Below are 24,205 nucleotides of genomic sequence, written 5' to 3' on the forward strand. Positions count from 1 at the left end.
GTGGGCATAACCTTTATTCTTTTTCGCTTTTATTTTAATCGAGAATCAGTGCAAATCTTCATAATTTAACTGTTTTTACTTACACTAAATGATATATTGACTTATTGTGCCGTATAAAGTGTGTGAAGGTATGTTTTCATTCAATATAAAAGATATCATCGATGAGAGATAATTAGATCAAATGTACTACGCGTAGCTTTTTAGTGGCATGTGCAGTTATTTCATGTGATCCTCATTGTTTCGTAGTTTTACAAATTATAACGCCATTTTGTCGTTTCCGAAGCTTTATTATGCATTTTCAACGTTGATTTGATTTATGGAACGTTTCTCGACGTCGAATACGGTTTTTTATTTTTGAATTTGGAATCGTAAGTAGTGTTTTGTTTTTATCGGCCGTGATTTTTAGAATCGGCAAAACGTGAAATGTATATAAAATTAACACATTTCATATAATTTGTGATATTATTTCACCAAATATTTCATTAATAATTTGAACTCTGCTAAATCAATAAGTCAAACAATTTAGTTATACAAATCATAATGTAAATTATGTTTCTTCTTTACCATGTGGCATTTTTGTTGCTAACCAGTTTTAATATTAGATTGAAAATGTGTAAATTAAAAATAACATGGCATTTGTTTTAATTAATTAACTTTATTGACATAAATCACTGTCAAATTCACAAAACGCCCATGGACCCCTCCATCGAGTCTAAAATTTTATAACAAGTAGGTACTTGCAACTTAATTAAAAATAAGTTGTTAAATAATAACTGCAATGGTTATTCCATGGATGCAAATAAAATTAAAAAATATGCCTAAGTATCTATACATGGTGAGCATTTCTACAATGGTTTATTGTAATTAATTATAACTAATGTTAATGATACATTATACAGTGTAACATGAGGAAACCGAAAGATTTTAACTACGCATTTCTGAGAACAAAATAAAGATAAAAATGTTGTATGATGTCAAGCAAATTGCGCCAAAAAAATTTTTTTTGTGTATAATTTTTTTAGTTTTTTGGATGTATTTTCACATAAAAGGGAAATGTTATTTGTAGAACTGGGGACCGATTTTTGAATCTCGAAAGCACGAATTGTTCGAAAGTCTGCGGAAAACGACGTAATGCTAGACTTTCGAAGGGCGAATTCATGCGTTCGACGTTCAAAAATCGGTCCCCTGGCACCTAAAAAAACAAATTTGAATTAAAAAAAATACTTTTTTGCAATAAGTCACTAGTTACTTTTTTATATCTATAGAATATGTCCGATAAAGTCATCATCGCCATCAAAACAGTGTTTTGTTTGGATAAATAATATGGGTTAAATTGTGGTGTAGGCGAGAGGCTGGCAACCTGTCACTGCAATGCCACAGTTTCGTTTTCTTTTAACCCCTTATTTGCCAAGAGTGGCCCTGAAGCTTTAGTAGTTTCATGTGCTCTGCCTACCCCTTTATGGGATACAGGCGTGATTGTATGTATGTATGTAAATAATAAGTAGAGACAGACATTAGCTGAGCCACCTACCTTTTCAATTAGTTTGTAAGCATGCCTGTGTACTTTTATAATGTACCTGTGTTCAAACTTTTGAATAAACGTCTTTATTATTATTATTATTATAAGTAATTGTTAGTTTTTTTAATGCTTATAACTCTGAAGGTAGGTAAAATCCAAAAAAGTTTATGACATTTTACTCTTCTAATATGATGATAACACGCTGGTAATCTCTAAAGTCTAAGTCACCTATAACAAAACAGTAAATAAAAAAAATTACAAAACAATCCAAAGTCACACATAAATTAAATTATTCCAGATGTTCTGCGTTCAAGAGAAGGACTCCCACACGGATCCGTTCGCAACCACCGAAAAGGACCCACTAGCAGCTCAGTCATCGTCCGACGATGAACCAGCCCCGAAGCGCCTCAAAGGCTTCACACCGTCTCTCAACCTCCAAGTGTACCAAATACCAGCCTTCAACAAGGGTCTATCAATATTCCCGACGCCGGAAGTGAAGCTACCAAAGTTTGTGAATAATCCGTTGAACTTGGCGAACCCGCTGGCGTTGCCAAGTATACAGGCCAATAATGTGGTCAAGTCGCTGCATAGTCGGTATTCGCTGCCCGCCAAGCTGAGTATCACGCCGGTGCAGACGCCGAAGAGTTGTGATTCTGGTGGAATTGTGAGGTAAATATAATATGCAAAGGCTATTTCGTTTTATAATTTATTTTAATGCTCGATTTTAATAAATTGCATGATCAGGGGGCGATTTTTGAGTCTCACAGCGTTCGAATTCAGAAAATTGTCACTGAAAATAATAGGCAATTCACCGTTTTCAACCGGTATTTTAGTGACTGAGACTTAAAATTTTCAGTGTCAATTTTTGAATCTCGAACGGATTTTGAGGTTGAAAATCGTGACCCGCATTATTTTCAGTGTCTGTTTTTCTTAACGGCCCAGCCACGACATTGGTCTAAGCGCGACAGCGGTGAGCAGCCATACGTGCGAATGAAAAGTCCTATCGCTGTGTCTCGCTCCAATGTACGGCCGCCGCTCACCGCTGTCGCGCTAAGACCAATGTCGTGGCTGAGCCGTAAATGATGAAATACGAAGTCTATAGCCAGCAGAGTCGCGAAGCAATATGTTTTCCTTCACCGAAAAGCGACTGGCAAAATATCAAATGACATTTCGCACATAAGTTCCGAAAACTCATTGGTGCGAGCTGGGGTTCGAACACTTCGAACCCGCGACCTCCGGACTGAAAGTCGCCTATTACCGCTAGGCCATCAGCGCTTCCGAGATCGTTGGAATCTTTATATATTATATAAATAAATATACAAGAATTAGACTTATATTGACCGGGATATAGACCGTGATTACCTTTTTGATTTTTGTCGAGCTCCCGATATTTCGACGCAGTTGCATGCATCATGATGGAACGCCACTACATACCGAGATTGGTAAGAGAAGCCATTGAGATTCACAAATATAAAAATTTCAATCGTGAGGATGGCTTCAAACTATCTAATGTATGGAATCCAGTGATTTGTTTGTGTAAAAAACCGGTGAAGTCAGAATTGAACAAACGTAGTGACACTGTGAGTGTAGTGTGTTTGGACAGACCATCGAGTGTGAATGCGACCAGTGGTAACGCTGAAAGTGAACGCAGCCGACGCGCGCGAAGGAGGGTAGATCGCGCGCTGTCTATGCAACTTTAACATCCACCCGCCTTCGTCAGTTTTCCGTGATCATGATGCATGCAACTGCGTCGAAATATCGGGAGCTCGACAAAAATCAAAAAGGTAATCACGGTCTATATCCCGGTCAATATAAGTCTAATGAAAATAACCGTGAATCATTCAAAACTCTTATACAAGAATTGCTCGTTTAAAGATACATATAAGATATATATTGTAAAATTACAGGTATAAGAAGAATGGAGAGATTGCCAAGAAACGCGGCCCGCCCAAAGGTTACAAACGGAAACCCAAGGTGGACTTATCGCAGAGTTTAAACAACGGAGCACTCTTACAGGTATGTCATCTAATAATTACTGACTTAGATAGGACTTGAACTCACGGCCTCTGGCAACGTGAGATATCCGCTGTGCTGTGCCCTACCACACAAAGCGGAATATAATTCGCTATGCCCTCCCTCCTTCAGATGTAGCGGGGGGGACTAATATTTTTGTCTATGGCTCCATGGTTTAAACTAGAGTTGTGCCTGCTCGTTCACTGAAAAGATCGCTCCCAACTAGTATGATCTCCGAAGTGTACTAGTTCGTTCTTTTAGGACATTTAGGACAGTAGTACACCGAGAGAGCGAGAGATAAATTGTGCATATGGCGTACAGTAACGTTCGCTCGTACTAGCCGAGAGCTGATCGGCCGTTTCGCGCGCTCTCGGTCGGTTTCGGTCGGATCACACGGATCGCTTTGCTGTCATTGTCACTCCTCGGCTCTTGCTCCTTTCGCTCCCATTCTGTTGCGCGTGTGTGAGTGTACTAAATGTACTAGAGAGCAGAACCATTTGGGAATAGTTCGGTCTAGTACAGTGCAGGGAATCGTGTCTTTTGTACTATTAGTACATGTCCTACACATAGGGATGTCACGAATGTCGCATGAGTCACATTCGCGAATGCGAATATTCAGAATGCGAATGCGAATATTGCTGAATTTCATAAAAAACCAAAATAAAAACCAAGCAATCACCAACAACCCGCTGGGTAAAAATGCTTACTATTGGTCAAAATGCCGAGTACGAACTTCACGCCGTACGAATTTGAGCTATCTGCGCATGCGCGAGTCGACAGTCGACAAGTAGCAATTGGAGCGGCCGGCGCGGGCGAGGAACAAGCTGCGACTTGCACATATTCGCATTCGCAAAACATTCGCATCGTTTGAAGCGAATGCGAATGTCAATGCAAATGTTTAAAAGAATACGAATCTTTCGCATATGCGAATGCGAACGCAAATATTCGTGAAAATGAAAAAAATGAAAATGAAATATTTATTTTTCAAGTAGGCATATTACAATGCGCATATGAACGTCAAATAAAGCTACGCCGGCTCTAACCCTACGCCTCAGCCTCGAGAAGATTTCAGTCCCCCCTCAGTTGGGAGGGGGGTATCCACTATGGGACCGGCAAGAAACTCGGCGGGCAACTTCTTTTCAAAACATTACATCTTATAACTAACATGCATTAAATAACAAGATACAATTTAACGTGCAAAAGTATTCATCAAAGAATATGAACAGACTAGGTACTCTATGGAAATTAATTTAAATAAATTATATTATTGCTTAATAATACGTCGTTCTTCTTCAGAGAAAACATATCAAATTGTCACAGAAGAAAAAGATAATATGAATCTCAATATCATTAAATATGTAGTTTACCTACACAACATAAAATATAAAATATTTGATGTGCTTTCTTATCTGAACTGTGTCCTCTATACATAATGACATCCCTATATCTACACAAGCCTAGTTTAAACTTGTTTTTAATGTGATTCGAATGTTTCAGGCACAAAACACGATTCTGACAAGTCTCCTAGCCGCCACCAATACAACATTGAGCGTGGCCCAGCCCAAACCTGCACCTGTAGCAGCGAAAGTCACTGTCGTGCCGAAAATTAAAGTACCGGATGGTAAGTACACTAAGTACTACACTTAGTCCCCTAGTATTAAGTACTACACTAGAGACTATAATAGTTATTTGTTATACAAGGGGGCAAAGTCGTATTTTAACGCCGAGTGTGGAATTGAAAAACGAGCAAGTGAAAGGATTCTATAGTTGAACCACGAGCGAAGCGAGTGGTTCGAGAATAGAATCCTGAACTTGCGAGTTTTTTAACACACGAGAAGTAAAATACATTTGCACCCGAGTGTAACACAAAGCTTTTCCCCTCAGTATAGCGAGGAAACTACGACGCAAAAAATGCGTTTATCACTGCTTCCTAGTTCCACAGGTGGTAAATCATCTTTATTACTAGATTCACGTACTTTTATAAATTTTAAAGCAGTTAATTTGACTTTATTAAAGGTCAAATTACTTTACCCACTAGTGGATAAAAGGCGTTTTTACCCGCTGCTATTAAAGGACAAAACACGTGTTTCCGAGCTAGTGAGGGGAAAATTATAATATTACCATAATACGGGACAGATAAAGCCCATACAAAAAAGCGTACCCCTGAAATGTAGCCTTTTAGGCTTAAAACTAGATGGCGCTGTTTCGCAGCCTGGATCATATTTTCCCCAAATATTTTTGCGTGAGATTTACAATCAGCAATTCAGCATACCATAAATTAAATATAACAAGATCATACCATCCCATGACATTAAAATGCGACCGCCTACGAACGCGCTTACACTCCACCACACATAGATGGCGCCACAAAAAAATGCCTTGTTGCCACCGATTATTTGTAGATTGGCATTAAGTGTCAATTCCGAGCCGTAAATCTATGTCAAAAGTGACACTTAAAACCATCTACAAGTATAATCGAAAGCTACAAGACATTTTTTTTGTGGCGCCATCTATGTGTGGTGGAGTGTAAGCGCGGTCGTAGGCGGTCGCATTTTAATGTATGGGATGGTATGATCTTGTTATATTTAATCTATGAGCATACTAAGAATCGTACCTCATTTTTTAGCGAAACCTATTAAATACTACCATAACTATACTGATGATGACGTGATATCATAATATTAAAATAAAGAAGCATGTTATTTGTCCTTATAATAACCTAACTACAAAATTAAAATTTTGAAAAAACCCCCGACCGCGCCATAGTAGACCGATTTTCATGAATGGCTAAGAACACTCTTGACTAACTCAGCTTTCAGACAAAAAAAAACTGAATCTAAATCGGTTCGGTTCATCCGTTCGGGAGCTACGATGCCACAGACACACACACAGACAGACACGTCAAACTTATAACACCCCTTCGTTTTTGCGTCGGGGGTTAAAAAATAAAAACACGCAAAAATATTTGGGGAAAATATGATTTTGACCACTTCCGGGCTGCGAACAGCGCCATCTAGTTTTAAACCTAAAAAGTCCATACATTTCAGTGGTGTGCTTTTTTGTATGGGCTTTGTGAGTCCAGTAGTTTGGGGCTAAGTTGATCTGTGTAAGGTGTCCCCAATTTTTTTTTATTAATTACAGGTGTGGAGCTGGTGGAAATGGACCTGGACCCCGAAGACTGGTTCCCGGCGGAGCCCTACCGCATGTCTTTTAGCCGTAAGAAGAACCCCAAATGGAAGACTTTCCCCTACCAGTGCGAACACTGCTTTAAGGTTAGTTTCACATTTTATTTTTCCCCTCTAGTGAGGACAAAACACGTGTTTCCGAGCTAGTGCTCGGAAACACGTGTTTTGTCCTTTAATACCAGCGGGTAAAAACGCATTTTATCCACTAGTGGGTAAAGTAATTTGACCTTGATAAAGTCAAATTAACTGCTTTAAAATTGATAAAAGTAGGTAAATCTAGTAATAAAGATGATTTACCACCTGTGGAACTACTGGAAGCAGTGATAAACGCATTTTTTGCGTTGTAGTTTCCTCGCTGTAGTGAGGGGAAAAGTTTTGTGTTACACTCGGGTGCAAATGTATTTTACTTCTCGTGTGTTAAAAAACTCGCAAGTTCAGGATTCTATTCTCGAACCACTCGCTTCGCTCGTGGTTCAACTATAGAATCCTTTCACTTGCTCGTTTTTCAATTCCACACTCGGCGTTAAAATACAACTTTGCCCCCTTGTATAACAAATAACTATTAAACTACAGTATGGGGTTGATTTAGGGAACAAATCAAATTATTTTATTAAATATTTTTTGATTTGTTTTTTTAAGTAGTAACACTAGTAGTAAACTGAAATAGATACCATACACTAAAGAAAAAGCGATCAAGCCCACTGTACTGCTGTTGCACAATGTACTATTATTTTTATTATTGTTTTATCTAGGGTTACAAAAAAACGGTTTTTTTCTTCTGGTTTAAAAAAAACATGAAAAAGAACCGTGAAAAAAAACATTATTTTTTTCTGGAGTATGTTTTTTTTTCTAAAGTACGAAATCTCAATATTTGCAAAGCAGTTAATACTTTTATACGGTTTTTTAAAGTTAATGTTAACTATTAAACGAATTTAATCAAATAACATTAATTTCTGGTCTTATAAAAGTAACATTTACGAAATCTGTAGTTGGTAGTTATCACTATTTACTGTTGGCAACACCACCGCCTCTCCACGCTACACGCAGCATCGGGGATTCCCCAATAAACGTTTGTATACTGAATGTTAATTGAATTAAAATGCACGTTATTGTTTGAAATACGTTACAACTCACGGAAAACCGTTATTGTCGTATTATTTGTTCATCTGAAAAAAAACCATATTTAGAAAAAAACCATAGTGATCGGTTTTTTCATGTTTTTTTTTTCATAATTCTGAAAAAAAAAACATTTGGTTTTTTTTTCTATTTACAACCTTAGTTTTATTTTCCCTAGGGTTACCGAGTAGCGTCGACGCTCCTCCAGCACGCGGGTGAGCGTCACGGCGGCGTGCCGCAGTCCTTAGCCATCCCGTGCCCGTGCTGCCCGCACGTGAGCCCGCGCCGCAAGCTGCACAAGAAGCACCTCGAGTCTCACGAGGGGAAGCGGCGGAGGATATTCTGCGTCTACTGCCTACCACCCAGTCAGTCATTTATCCATACTAATATTATAAATGGGAAACTGTTTGTTTGTCCATCCTTCACGGCAAAACAGCGACGGATTGTCATGATTTTTTAAGTGGAGATAGTTGAAGGGATGGAGAGTGTCATAGGCTACTTTTTGTCTCTTTCTAACGCGAGCGAAGCCGCGGCCGAAAGCTAGTAATATTATATTTTCTTATCCGGCCGGAAACCAGCGAAATACAGGCCGCTACGCTAAACGAAGTTACCGCTTCCGATTCCGTCAAAGCCTCAGATTACATATTTGTTGCCCTCGGCTCCGCCTCGGTCGACAATAAAATATAATCTGAGACTTTGTCTCTATCCAGCTCAAAACAAAAAAAAATACCTTTATTTTTCATCGGGCACTAGTAATTGTACAAAAGCTGGTCTAGTATAAGCGGGTTGCGGGTTCGAGTCCCGCGCTGCACGTGAGCGCGCGCCGGAAGCTGCACAAGAAGCACCTGGAGTCTCACGAGGGGAAGCGGCGTAAGATATTCTGCGTCTACTGCCTGCCGCCCAGTCAGTCATTTATAATATTATATTATATACATATTACATATGCATTTTATCATAATACGTTGAAGAATGAATTAAACGAAGTTACCGCTTCCGGACTACGACGAACAGAATAATGGCCTTGACCAGTGACAAGAAAGCTTCAGATCATATGATTATTAACCTCTGCTCCGCCTCGGTTATCAATCACGTGTTTGTTGACCTCGCCTCCGCCTCGGTCGTCAATCACACATTTATTGCCCTCGCCCCCACCTCATCGACAATCACACATTGATTGCCCTCGCCTCCGCCTCGGTCGACAATCACACATTGATTGCCCTCGCCACCACTTCAGTCGACAGTCACACATTTATTGCCCTCGCCCCCACCTCGGTCGCCAATCACACATTTGTTGCCCTCGCCGCCACCTCGGTCGCCAATCACACATTTATTGCCCTCGCCCCCACCTCGGTCGACAATCACACATTTATTGCCCTCGCCCCCACCTCGGTCGACAATCACATTGATTGACCTCGCCCCCACCTCGGTCGACAATCGCACATTGATTGACCTCGCCCCCACCTCGGTCGACAATCAAACATTGATTGACCTCGCCCGCACCTCGGTCGACAATCACACATTTATTGCCCTCGCCCCCACCTCGGTCGACAATCACACATTGATTGCACATTGATCTACAAATAATCATTTTTTGTGGCGCCATCTATGTGTGGTGGAGTGTAAGTAAGCGCGTTCGTAGGCGGTCGCATTTTAATGTATGGGATGGTATGATCTTGTTATATTTAATTTATGGTAATATAATAATATTCAACTTCCTCCCCTTGTTGCACTATGTACTATTTTATTTATTTATTTAAACTTTATTGCACAATTGGAAAAAAAGTACAAATGGCGGACTTAATGCCTTGAGGCATTCTCTACCAGTCAACCATAGGGCCAAACAGAAATTCGCAAATGTGGGTGCAGTGAGAAAAATAAATTTAGAAAGCATGACAACTATTGACAAGTATAGCAATATTATTTACATACAATCAATATAATACATAAATAATACATTCATATCATTACACGTATACTTATACACCAATATAAATACATATATACATACAAATAATATATTATAAACATTATGCATATGGGCGAAGGAGAACTAATTAACTATTTTAAGTATAGGAAACTAGCCTATATTTATTTATGATCATTTTTTCCACAGGAGATCCCTCAGAGCCGTACGTCAAAGAGTCAGAGAAGTACCCATTTGACAAGTTCCCCCAATACTGGTATGCCTCCGAAGAGTCCCTCCGGCTTCACAAGAAACGGAAACATCCCTACTCGGGCATGCTGCACTATAACTGGTTCAATACTTGGACTGACGCTATGCCTAACAGCTAGTAAGTTATATAAAATATTAAGTTATAAAAATATAAGGTTAGGTGAAGTTCTACGATACAAGCAATGGTCGGGTGAGAGCCACACAGACATTTTACCTTTAAATAACATAACCACAAAATTAAAATTTTGAAAAAACCCCCGACCGCGACATAGAAGACCGATTTTCATGAAACATGGCTAAGAACACTCCCGAATTACTCAGCTTTCAGACAAAAAAACAGACAGTTCATCCGTTCGGGAGCTACGATGCCACAGACAGACACACACATAGACAGACAGACACGTCAAACTTATAACACCCCGTCGTTTTTGCGTCGGGGGTTAAAAAAGGGTTTTTTTGGGTTTACAGTGACCTGCCAGGCAAACATGGTCGCGCGATAAATGATAAATAAATAAATATTGGGGACACCTTACACAGATCAACTTAGCCCCAAACTAAGCAAAGCTTGTACTATGGGTGCTAAGCGACGATATACATACTTAAATAGATAAATACATACTTATATACATAGAAAACATCCATGACCCAGGAACAAATATCTGTGTTAATCACACAAATAAATGCCCTTACCGGGATTCGAACTCAGGACCGCGGCTTAGCAGGCAGGGTCACTACCGACTGAGCCAGACCGGTCGTCAAATAAAACATCAAGCCGTCCCTAGTGCACTATTTGTAAATGCACGTGTTATCATTTATCGCGCGACCACACTTGCCTGCCTGGGCATATTTTTATTTTCTTCTCTTTTACTTTTTCTTCCAAATGTGGGATTTTTGTACTTTTCTACTCAGAATCATGAGCTCTTTCGATTTCGCAGGAGAAAAAAAGGTTTCACAATTTTTTTTCCACTGAGTTACAATTTCTCATACAAATTGTTTGGTCGTAACTCATAGGAAGACAAAAAATGTATGGAAATTTTGGGACAATATTTGCCTGCTAGAAGAGTCGAAAGAACTCATGATTCTAAGTAGAAAAAGTGCATTTTTTTTTAAATCGATGACAAAATAAAAATATGCCCTTAACCAAAGTGACAATGAGGAGGCACACTGACATTTTATCCCGCTAGACGGCGCCTGTGCAAGTGCCTAAGGCATGTCACTGTCATTCATTGTGAGAGAGAAAAAAATCATCTCGCTCTCACGTATGAAATTCTTTGTCTGTGCAATGGACTAATAAGGTGGCGCCATCTGTGAGTGTGCCTCGTCATTCTGTGACACTTCGCCGGTCATTGTCTGTTCAACAAAGAAATGTGAGTGTGTTTAGTAAAACGTCCCACTCTGTCGGTTACAAAGCGGCTTTATAGCAATCGACAAAGTGGACGTTTTCCCGTGCACACTCACAAATATTGACGCTGAGTAATAAGATTATTGTCAGTATCACATGTCTATCTCACTGTGGTGAAATAGGTCACAGGTTGGACTAAAAATATAGAAATTCAAGATGGCTGGCAAAATCTCACACCCAGGCCATGTGCTTGTTAACCACCTCGATGCTTTAAAAATGACAATTGTGACGTCTATGCAGTGTATATGTAAATCGTAGAATTTTACAATCATTTAGTAGAATTTTAGTTGACAGCTGGCAGCATTATGATGAAATGGTAGATTTTAGTAGAACTTTTAGTTGTATTTTATAATGGTTTTTACAGACTATCTTTATTTTTAAACGTTTATTTTTGACTAAAATTGTCTTTTATCATTGAATCATGCCATTTGATGGTTTTAATCATAGATTAATAAGTAAGGAAGAGTTGTAACTCCATACATCATTAAATTCGAGTTATTTGTAGTGACATCTAGCGTCAAATAGCGGAAATTATCAGTACCACTCAGTGGTGTCAACAGTGTCGCGTCTGCCAAAAAAATTAAAACGTTGGTATAAGCCAAGAGGGCTTTTGGCATCTAGTTTTGATTATAGACTTACGATACAGATGCGTAAAGAGAAGTTTGGCGATAAATTAAAACACGACCGGGAAGAGTTTTAAATCGACGAGCGAATTTCCGCCACTGGTACGACTTTTCTACAGATGAGGTGTAAACAGTGTCGCGTCTGCAAAAAAATATAATGAACTACAACTTATAGTTACAAAAACACCATCTGTACTGAAAATACTATTGTAATATTAGCTAAAAAATAGACTTAGACTTCTCGTTCGTGGCGACATCTATTGACAAGTAGCAGTACTGATAATTTGACGCGTGATTGACGCTAGATGTCACTACAAATAACCTGAATTTACTCCTTAATTTCCTCTATGGTTTTGGTAGGTTTTTAAATTAATAATGTGACCCAGTATTTTTATCATAGTATTAGCGCAGCTGACCTAAAAAATAAATGCATGGTAGACATTATTTGTATATTTTTTGAAATATGTAGGAACCTAGGTGTAGTAAGATTGCCTTAGAATTTTGAAAATTTGTAACATTTTGAAATATTTATTGTAAAATGGCACTTTTTGTGTGGAGGAAGGCAGAATTTGTAGAATTAGAATCTGGTGGACAAAGTTGGAGTGGCATGGCAAAGCTGTAAAGATTTTGTAACTATTAAATATATAAAGAGATCATACTATCCCATACAAATATCTCGCTAGATGTCGCTGTACCACCCGCAAACTAGCGAACGATATTCTACGGTTATTAATTATTAGTACATTACATCAGAGGCCGGGAAAATGAGGATTTTCGGCCAAGTGGGTATCCGTTTTCACGCCGAGGCATGTATAGTGCTTTTCTCAAACATACAATGAAATAAAAAAAAAAATGCTCTAAAGGACAATATTTTATAAGAAAACGTTACTTTGCAGGCCTAGGCCTAAAAAATAATATGAAATCCCTTTACAGTCCTCCCGGGTTGTTGCGCCCAAAAAGCGATACTTCCCAGCCCATTTTAAGGAACGTAAAGACAATATTTCATTGCATGTTTGAGAAAATGTAATTACATTGTAAGTTTTTTAAGTCGGTATTTTTTGCTCAGACTTATAATGAAAAACGTCAAAGCTATTTTAAAATCGCGCCATAAATATAAATGGCGTTACATGTCTAATGGGTCCAGATGTTTGATGTGCTATAAGGAACCTTTCGGCATGGAAAGTCACATGAAAAGTTGCCGTCACTTGATAATAGATGGTAGGCTTGTGCCGTTTCGTTCGTTGATCGGAGCGCTCCGATCTCGTTCAATCGCTCCCACGAACTAGTTCGCTCTTTTAGGTCTTTTGCTCATTTAGTTCAGCCAGACCAGTGACCACTGCGGTCGGAAAGATCAGAACGAATGGGACCGAATAGTGTCGAAATTATACGAATAGTAGTCCAGAGATAGTTCACACTAACGGGGATCAGATCTTATCTTTTGGGGCCGAAAGGTTGTAACATTCCGGACCGAAAGGTTGTAAGTAACCGAAGTTTAATATGAAAACTTGACGTTTTTGTGTTGCTCTGCTAAGTAGCTCTCGCTCTCGGTCGGCGCAGTCACACACTCATTCTCGATCCAAACCGCTCGCGCTCGCCGATCCTATACTGAACAAATGAGCAAAGACCGATTCACATAGCACGGAAAGATTCAGTTCATTTCGGTCATTGATGGGATTTTATTCCTAACAGTTCATAGTTCGTGAACGACACAAGCCTAATAGATGGCGCTGCATTCGAAAATCTTGACTATACCTTTCCTTTACCGTTCTTAGGCGGTCGCATTTTAATGTATGGGATGGTATGATCTTATATTTAATCTATGCTGTGGTCTAACATTAAAGTGAATAACTTGTAAATGAAAAATCGTAATGATTCGATGTCTACAAATTCTGCGTTTCTCCAATATACTACAACGTGCCTTCTACGTACATTCCTTAGGCTTCTTATGATAAATGCCTTGTACTTGTAACTCTTATATCGTACGTGTATTGTACTCTTAAGGCTTATTTACCGAGCGGGAACTCGCTTGCGAGTTCATAGCGAGATATTTTAATATTATGTCAATATTCTGTCGCCAGAGCGCAGCACTTAAACAGTAAAAAATACCAAATACATATAAAGCCTGATCAAAAACATACCACTACTCGCCATGTTGCGGAATTCCATTAGAACTATTTTACATACATACAATCACGCCTGTTTCCCAGAGGGGTAGGCAGAGATCACGGATTTCCATTTACTACGATCCTGACAAATCACTTTCGCTTCACACACTATCATAACGTTTCTCATACACGTTCGTCGGTTTCAAGTACTTCTGACATTTTCTAAGAACAAATTAGAAAATATTTCAACTTGTATTTTTAAGTAGTAAAGTAACACACTACTATTATGTTATAAACATTAAATAAATGTCATATACAAAGAAAAAGTGACCAAGGCCTCCAGTGTTCCGAGCTGGAATCGAACCAGCGTACTCCGCTTACCGGGCGAATGCCTGAACCACTCGGCCATCGGTACACGAAGGCAAGGGTCGAAATTTCCAAGTATATGACATTCCCGAAGGCTCGTGGCGCCCTCTGCCATCCCTGAGGAACACTGGAGGCCTTGGTCACTTTTTTATGGTTCCGTAGTCAACTAGGAACTCTTATAGTTTCGCCATGTCTGTCTGTCCGTCCGTCCGTCCGCGGATAATCTCAGTAACCGTTAGCACTAGAAAGCTGAAATTTGGTACCAATATGTATATCAATCACGCCGACAAAGTGCAAAAATAAAAAATTAAAAATGGAGCTGCCATGTCAAAAAGACAAAAGCTCCTAAATAAATAAAGATTAAAAAAAAAAAAAAAAAAATTAAAAAAAAATGTTTTATTAGGGTACCCCCCCCCTACATGTAAAGTGGGGGCTGATATTTTTTTCATTTCAACCCCAACGTGTGATATATTGTTGGATAGGTATTTAAAAATGAATAAGGGTTTACTAAGATCGTTTTTTGATAATATTAATATTTTCGGAAATAATCGCTCCTAAAGGAAAAAAAAGTGCGTCCCCCCCTCTAACTTTTGAACCGTATGGTTAAAAAATATGAAAAAAATCACAAAAGTAGAACTTTATAAAGACTTTCTAGGAAAATTGTTTTGAACTTGATAGGTTCAGTAGTTTTTGAGAAAAATACGGAAAACTACGGAACCCTACACTGAGCGTGGCCCGACACGCTCTTGGCCGGTTTTCTTTGTATATGACATTTATTTAATGTTTATAACTATTTTCTTCATACTATACTGAACTGTCACCGGATACATCAGAATAACAGCGCCCTCTTGACAATCCATACTAACATTATAAATGGGAAAGTGTGTCTGTTTGTCCGTCTTTCACGGCAAAACGGAGCGATGAATTGTCGTGATATTTTAAGTGGAGATAGTTGAAGGGATGGAGAGTGACATAGGCTACTTTTGTCTCTTTCTAACGCGAGCGAAGCCGCGGGCAAAAGCTTGTAGTCATATATTTTTGATCAGGGTTTACAGACAGCCTGGCAAAATAGAGTAGAAATTAATGAGCATTTCTTTTTTTTGTCACTTTTATGAAGTGTGATATTTTTGAAAAAAAAATATGCTATTTCTACTCAAAATTACTAGCCTTTTCAATCCTAGTAGTTAAAAAAATTGTCCCATACGATTTTTTCTAATTTTGTTACCATTTTCCGTACATGTTGTATGGGGTAACAAAAGAGGAATGTAACAAAAATGTATGGAAATTCTGGGACACTTTTTGTCTCCCAGTGAGATTGAAAGTACTCGTGATTCTGAGTACAATTGACCTAAAATTCCCTAAAACAATAAAAAAAAATATTGGCAAAAAAAAAAGAAATGCTCTAATACCACTGTCTATGTAAACGGAAAGATATTACTATGTTTTTGTACTCTTTTTTTTTGGCGTTCGATCGTTCCATTGTATGCGCTCTAGCGACGTTTATTATGACGTAAGTTGGGCAAAGCTCTTCACAGAACTTTAAATGTGGACTTTTTTTAACATTCGAGTTTAAGGGGTAACATACAAATTTAAAATTTTGCGTAACGTGATATGTGGATGGCCCCTTACAGTATTTAACTACACGCATTTACTTAGTATTATTTTATACGATAATAGACCGTAAGTCTTCACAGTAGAGACCAAAACCAAACAGTATTATTTTCCACGACCATTTAGAATTATCACTAGATTTAAATATATAAGTTTTATTTAATCTACACGTTATTTTTCATACATAAAGTATTTTTACCAGTCGTATATTTGTGAGTGTGTTTAGTAAAACGTCCCACTTTGTCGGTTACTATTAAGGCGAGATTTACTTGTATCTTTATATGAATGAACTGGCAAAGCGGCTTATAGCAATCGGCAAAGTGGGACGTAACCGTGCACACTCACATTTTCTGACCAGCCGGGAAGCGTCAGATTTCTGGCCGCTGGTAAATTAAGTTACCTATTCCCGGCTCCGCCGATCAGAAAAATAGTACATACCTTGGTCAGAAATTAAGAAAGTCTCAGATCACATGTAAAGGTAGCATTCGGATCCCAGCAGTCGCGACCCGGCAGCCGCTGCCCAGCAGCCGCGACCGGGTCGCGCCGCACCGTTTTGTAGGGTTTTTTTTTTGGACACTTTACACAGATCAACTTAGCCCCAAACTAAGCAAAGCTTGTACTATGGGTGCTAAGCGACGATATACATACTTAAATAGATAAATACATACTTATATACATAGAAAACATCCATGACTCAGGAACAAATATCTGTTGCTCATCACACAAATAAATGCCCTTACCGGGATTTGAACCCAGGACCGCGGCTCAGCAGGCAGGGTCACTACCGACTGAGCCAGACCGGTCGTCAATTTATATGCGATAGTTTCCGACGCAAGCGACCGAGCAGCGCTGCCGGGTCGCGCTGCTGGGATCCGAATGCTACCTTAATGCCGAGGCGGAGCAGAGATCAACAAACGTTTCTTACCTTCCTGGCCTTTACTTTTATAACTAGCATATTTTCACATGGAATATTGTTTACTAAAAACAAGGATTATTTGTATATGATTTACATTCATACTAAGAGTCGTACTTCGATTTTTTAGCGCCACCTATTAAATACTATCATAACTGATGATGCCTACAATTTTTTTTTTTTTTTTCAAAATTTGTACTGATGTGATATCATGATTTTAAAATAAAGAAATATGTCATTTGTTCTTATAAAAAATAAACACGCAAAAATATTTGAGGAAAATATGACTTTTGAGGCTGCAAAACAGCGCCATCTAGGTTTAAGCCTAAAAGGTTCATGAATTTCAGGGGCGCACTTTTCTTGTATGAGCTTTCTCAGTCCAGTAAATCGTTCTTGCTAAAAGTATTAAAATTACCGTATTATGAATACACAAAATTGCATAACGCATTTTTTTTTTTAATAAAATATATGATTTACTTACAAAAATGCAATTTTTAAAATTCGGTGTTTATTTAAACACATTGTTAATGTACAAAATTATGACTATTTAGTTTTTCTGTAATTTTTGAGATTATTTAAGACTTATTCTACAAAGTGACAAGTTATCAACATAATTTTTTTTTACAAACCCTTTTTCTATTTTGTTCCAAGTTCTGACATTGTATTTTGTGTTGTAAGTCGGGCCTTGCTAGTTCTGTAAGATTTGACTTTTGGCAGTTAAGATTACTACAGATCTCGAAGTGTGTGTCTGTTTGTTTGTCCGTCTTTCACGGCAAAACGGAGCGACGAATTGACGTGATTTTTTAAGTGGAGATAGTTGAAGGGATGGAGAGTGACATAGGCTTTTTGTCTCTTTCTAACGCGAGCGAAGCCGCGGGCAAAAGCTAGTATCTCGTACATGTATCTTAGAAACTGAGTATAGTATAAGCTAACCAAAAAATTAAAATTTTCAAAAACCCCCGACCGCGACATAGTGGACCGATTTTCATGAAACATGGCTAAGAACACTCCCGACTTACTCAGCTTTCAGACAAAAAAAACTAAATCCAAATCGGTTCATCCGTACCAGAGCTACGATGCCAAAGACAGACACACACACAGACAGACACGTCAAACTTATAACACCCCGTCGTTTTTGTGTCGGGGGTTAAAAATGCGACCGGATAAGAACATGCAAAAAGCAGATGGCGCCACTAAAATGCCTTGTTGCCATGCCATTGATTACTTGTAGATTGACAACAAGGCATTTTAGTGGCCTGATGTACTGACATTGACTGAACTAGCATGACAAATACGAACGTTTCCGGAAAAATACGAAAGAAACTCTTTTTGCACTACATCTGTATGATCAGTTAAGTCAAAAGTCAATTCTTAAAAAACTATGAGCAACGTTCTCTAGTAAAAGGTATCACAATGTCTCTTTCCATAAGGACGAAATTTGCCCGCGCTGGGTTACCGCCTGTCAAGAACGCGAACAATCGACCTGTCATATCTCACTCATACAAGCATGGTACGCGTTCACCTACACGAGCTTAGACTGTGTACTAGGAACGCGCCTCTTTCATATATTTGATCGCCAGTGTCCGAGGTGTGCCTTAAGCGACAATGTGGTACCTTTTTATTGAAACCAACATTTATAACAATATACAGTCGCTCTCAAAATGCGGGTTAGAGCATAAATTAAATATAATAATATCATACCATCCCATACATTAAAATGCGACCGCCTAAGAACGCGCATATACTACACCACACATAGATGGCGCCACGAAAAAAATGTCTTGTAGCTTTCGATTATACTTGTAGATGGCATTAAGATGGATGGATTTATGGCTCGAAAGTGACACATAACGCCAATCTATGGCAACAAGGAATTTTTTTGTGGCGCCATCTATGTGTGGTGTAGTGTATGCGCGTTCTTAGGCGGTCGCATTTTAATGTATGGGATGGTATGATCTATTTATATTTTAATTTATGGTGATAACTAGTGGAAATAACCTAGAAAGTGATATCCATTGCATATGTCGCTTACCTTAGATATTTTTATGAATAATATATCATGATTGTATTGTCTAAATCTAAATGAACGACAGACTGTACATAAAATAACTTTAGATATTATTTTAACTAGGTTTTAACTTGTATATATTTAGTATGAGCCATCTTAATATAAGTTATCTTAATGGAATGATCAAATATTTATGATTTTATAGTATTTTTGTCACCAAAATCTGTTTAGTATCACTGAAAAAAGCAAATCTTGTCAGTAAAAAAGGCGATTTTCTATAGACGATAATCTTCGCTCGTACATCCATACTTACTAATATTATAAATGGGAAAATGTATGTGTCTGTATGTTTGTCCGTCCTCGTAAAACGGAGTGACAAATTGTGATTTTTCAGAGAGCACGGGCAACTGTTGCCGGCGACTTTTTGTCGCGACCATGGCCTAGTATGAAAGTGCGCACACGAGGCGACGCAACTTTTCATACAAATACGAAAGTCGCCGAGAAACTGTCTCCCGTGGGCGCGCACCCTTAAGTGGAGATAGTTGAAAGGATGGAGAGTGACATAGGCTACTTTTTGTCTCTTTCTAACGCGAGCGAAGCGAGAAAAGCTAGATTTCATTTTTTTTTAAGTGTTATTATAACACTCGTGTCAAAGTTTAGGAATACACGCGTTGGAAGAAAATTGGCCATTAAGCCCTACATTTTTCAAATTTGCCGCCTTTTTTATTGAAAAGATTAGCCTGAATGTCTTTTGTGTCACGAAAATCTTAGAGTTTAAACTCAAGCAATATTATGCCTGTATTAATGAAATAGCATAAGTGACGCCTGCTAAGACGTGCCTTACGTCTATTGACTAAAATAAAACACTACACAGGAAGTGAAAAAATAATATGGGATGGTTTTAGTGTCACGGGGACCGGCCGCTTTACTCTAAACCGCTCCCCGAACGAACTTAAGGCGCGCCACAGACAGTCTTAAAAATTCATAATTTTAAAAAAAGATTTGTATGCAACCTGTCAGTTCAAACTGACAGAATTTTCAGATTGAACTGACAGATTGCATACAAGTCTTTTTTTAAGATTATGAATTTTTAAGACTGTCTGTGGCGTGCCTAGGGCCCATTTAGACGGTACGAGAACTCGCATACGAGTTTTAATACCTTGCGGTATTTGATGGCTGTGCAAAATTGTATGTGACCTCAACAGCCCACAATGTAGCTAAAATCGCATGCGAGTTCGCACGCCGTCTAAATCAGGCCTAACGGCCCGGCCGCGACATTGGTCTAAGCGCGACAGCGGTGAGCGGCAGCCATACGTGCGACTGAAAAGTCCCATCGCTGTATCTCGCTCCAATGTATGGCCGCCGCTCACCGCTGTCGCGCTTAGACCAATGTCGTGGCTGAGCCGTAAGTGTAAGGATTGAGTGGCGTATTTTTTACGCGATTAATACTCAGAATCGCGAGCTCTTTCGATCCTGAGAGGAGAAAAAAAATGTCCCAAGAGTTCCATACATTTTTTCGAAGCTTCCATTCCGTTACCGCCATAAAAATGTATGAAAAAATGGTAACGGAATGGGAAAAAAACCTTGGGACCTTTTTTTCTCCTATTAGAATTGAAAGAGCTCGCGATTCTGAGTGGAAATCACAAAAATTTCCAAATCCAAAAAAAAGTGGGGTGGACAACTAAAAAAATGGCCCAACTCCCAATATGAGCGTGCACTCAGAACTTAGGGCCCCCCTACATCTAGCGTCTCGCGAGCATAGCGTCGGGCCAACTGTATGAAAAAAGATGTCACGGCGGCGACGCGGCGTCAGGCTCGCGAGACGCTAGATGTGAGGGGTCTTACACTAACGGCCCAGCCACGATTGGTCTAAGCGCGACAGCGGTGAGCAGCAGCCATACGTGCGAATGAAAAGTCCCATCGCTGTGTCTCGCTCCAATGTATGGCCGCCGCTCACCGCTGTCGCGCTTAGACCAATATCGTGGCTGGGCCGTACATATTAGTGCGGTGCGGATCGGTCGGTCGGTCCGCGTGACACTAAAGCCAGCCACAACTGTCCAAATAAAAAATTACGGAGTTACCTATTAAGAAAAAATCATAGGTACAATCAACCAATTGGAACCCTAGGCCACTGTAGAACTATGTCATAGTGACGTTATAAATCAGATTGTAAGACATCTCTTACCGCTTGTCATTTTGACATAGTTGTAGAGTGGCCTAGGGTTCCAATTGGTTGACACCTAGACTGTGCTAATTTGAAAGCATGTTTGATATTTAATTTAGATTTTTCCCCACACTGTATATTTTTTATTCTTTTGCGAAACACTTGATCGTAGAAGATAAAATATTAAACCTGTAGCTACTTAATGGAGGGTAATTTTGACCAATTGCAAGAAATTACAATTTTATTAAAGTGACCCTCATTGTAACATGGGCAATATTGCCTGTATTATAGAATATGTAATACTCTTAATTTGAAACAGATTACATTTTGTACAAGTACTTTTGTAAATAAACAGTATTTTAATAAACTTGTTTTTTTTACCTTTTAAGAGTGAACTCATTCAATATACACCAAAACACACTAGCACGGTGTTTTCAGTCAAAAGGTTGTAAAGCTTCAGCGTTTCTTAAAGTCGCCGCTAGATGTCACTGTGCTTACTCCAAACTAGCTAACGGTGTGATTCCGCACTATACCTATAATATTTTCTTCCGATACATATACTTACGTCTTTATAAGAGAGTAACGTCAATTTTTGAATGGGGAGGGCACACTTTTGTTCTCCGCAATTTATCCGATTTCTCTTTCTTAGTGGGATTAATTTTCCTTTGCTTTTCGAAAACAGATAGCAAAATTGCATTTTGTCCACAAGAGTGCAAAGTAATTTCATACAAATTTTAATTTGATGTCCTAAGCTGGCGGATAGAACCTATAAATGAGCATTTCCTTTTTTTTGCCACTTTTATGAAGTATGATATTTTTGAAAAAAAAAATGCTATTTATATTTCTACTCAGCATGACTAGCTTTTTCAACCCTAGTAGTTACAAAAAAGGTCCCATACGATTTTTTCTTATTTTGTTACCATTTTCCGTATATGTTGTATGGGGTAACAAAAAAGGAAAGTAACAAAAATGTATACATGGAAATTCTGGGACACTTTGTCTCCCAGTGAGATTGAAAGTACTCGTGATTCTGAATACAATTGACCTAAAATTTCCTAAAACAATCAAAAAATTTTTATTGGAAAAAAAAAAAGAAATGCTCAAATGATGATTTTGAATCGTACACAATGAATTTGATTTAGTTTTTTTAATAAAAAAAAACTATTTAGCATCATGTAGTAAATAATTGTTTGGGTACAATTAATGTACAACTTATAAATGACGATCGGTCTGGCTCAGTCGGTAGTGACCCTGCCTGCTAAACTTCGGTCCTGTGTTCGAATCCCGGTAAGGGCATTTATTTGTGTGATGAGCACAGATATTTGTTCCTGAGTCATGGATATTTTACAACCCACCCACGGAGGACCCAAAAGGAGCTTGACTATATGGGTTTCTTTTCGAATAGACGAGATTTTTTTTTCATACATAATAATTCAGCACGCAATGTATTACGTCCACATCAATTAGCGTACCTACCAGGGAGTATAGAAGTATAAAGGAGGAACATCTATCGAAGTACAACAATCGCAAAAATGACCGGCTGAGGCCTTGTAATTGCAGTTACAAATCTCTCCGCTTGGAGCGCATGTCTCGCTCAATGATCAGCGATGTGACATGACATTAGACGTTCTTTTCTCTAGGCTGATTTCGTCAGACTGAGCAAGTCAAGACGTAGTCCCGTGGTAGTGCGCTGGCTTCGTACGCAGATGTTCTCGGGTTCGATTCTGACAGCGTTCTTTTTGCTTTTTGTTTTTTTTTATACATTAATTTTCTTTTTGTGTATTTTTATTTGTGTTTATTTATTTTTTTATTCAGACAAATGTTAATTTAAGCCCTTTAACATTGTTTGCCCCATGTTAGGATTCTTAGGTAATGTTGTAAGTCTTGAGAATGAAATTTCGAAAAGTAGTAACACAAAATATTTTTGGACATTAAAAAAAATAAAAAAAATTGAAGAAAAATATTAGTAGAAAAAAATTAAAAAGATCTCATCAGGATTTGAACCCGGGACCTCTAGCTCCGTAGGCGGGGTCACTACCGATAAGGCTAAGAGATTGTCAAACCCTTATCTCCCTGCTATTGCAGCGCCACCTATCTTCTCTTTTATATGTGCACTTCTGATACTTAAAGCTTTCGCTCCTTATATTTCTAAACTCCATAGTACCTACCTATTGTCCCGGATTTCTAAGTTCACATTTTTGACACATTTGTTTTGAAGTATGTTGCGATGTGGCTAAGACGTATCGCTTGCCAAATCTAACGATTAATTTCGAATTGGTTGAATCGATTAAGCCCTACTTATGTACAAGGAGGCGCTTAACTCGATATAGCGTTCGACATGTTTCGATCTATCAGGGCGAGTGCGTCTATCCTACGTAGCGTCGACTCAGGATACTTGTATGAGGTTCAACTGTTTGCCAGGTCCATTATGAACGAGCAGTGTGCAGTCAAGCCTTTAGCGCGCACACGGGCAACTTTTTTTTTTTTTTTTTATGGACTTGAGGGCGGTGTTGCCCATAGCCAATGTCGAGTAAAAAGGGTAGGAAATTATATACGCGGAAAGGAAAGGAATAAACGGAATTTGGAAAAAGTGGTCAGAACAGGTAGGTGTACAAATAAAGATTGGTAGTAATAGTAATAAATATACGTAATTATGTAATATGCTATACTTTAATATTATTATGTGCAATGAAACCTGCTAAAATTATTTTTGTTGCTCACATCATCAGTCTATGGTCAAGTATGAAAGTGCGCACACGAAGCGACGCAACTTTTCATACAAATACGTAGCAGAGCAACTTTCTCGCCCGTGGGCGCGCACCCTTAATCCGTACCGATATCGGATGTAAGCCTGATATCCCATACATCACATGTAGATGACTTTTATGCCATAGTGGGGAAGAAGACGGCATCAGTGGTGTTACGGATGAGGGCGAGCGCAAATAGTATTCTGAGAATGATAGCAGAGAGGTGGGATTCGGATATTCTTCGCCGATATACCGACCTA

At 38.7% G+C, this 24,205-nt stretch overlaps 1 protein-coding gene across 2 annotated transcripts; it reads left to right on the plus strand.

Annotated features, from left to right (window-relative positions):
* On the plus strand, window positions 1-10,315 carry LOC125240028. Of its 2 annotated transcripts, none has more exons than XM_048147850.1 (7): window positions 1-128; window positions 1,818-2,188; window positions 3,427-3,535; window positions 5,030-5,153; window positions 6,674-6,804; window positions 8,012-8,198; window positions 9,947-10,315. In XM_048147850.1, exons 2-7 carry the CDS (start codon window positions 1,818-1,820, stop codon window positions 10,123-10,125), a joined length of 1,101 nt encoding a protein of 366 aa, XP_048003807.1. In that variant the 5' UTR covers window positions 1-128; the 3' UTR covers window positions 10,126-10,315. The 2 variants fall into 2 exon arrangements, with proteins under 2 accessions (XP_048003807.1, XP_048003806.1); XM_048147849.1 differs by lacking the exon at window positions 1-128 and adding an exon at window positions 256-368.
* The last annotated feature ends 13,890 nt before the right edge of the window (window positions 10,316-24,205 follow it).

The sequence above is a fragment of the Leguminivora glycinivorella genome, chromosome 26, assembly GCF_023078275.1.
Source record: "Leguminivora glycinivorella isolate SPB_JAAS2020 chromosome 26, LegGlyc_1.1, whole genome shotgun sequence".
Lineage (NCBI taxonomy): Eukaryota > Metazoa > Arthropoda > Insecta > Lepidoptera > Tortricidae > Leguminivora > Leguminivora glycinivorella.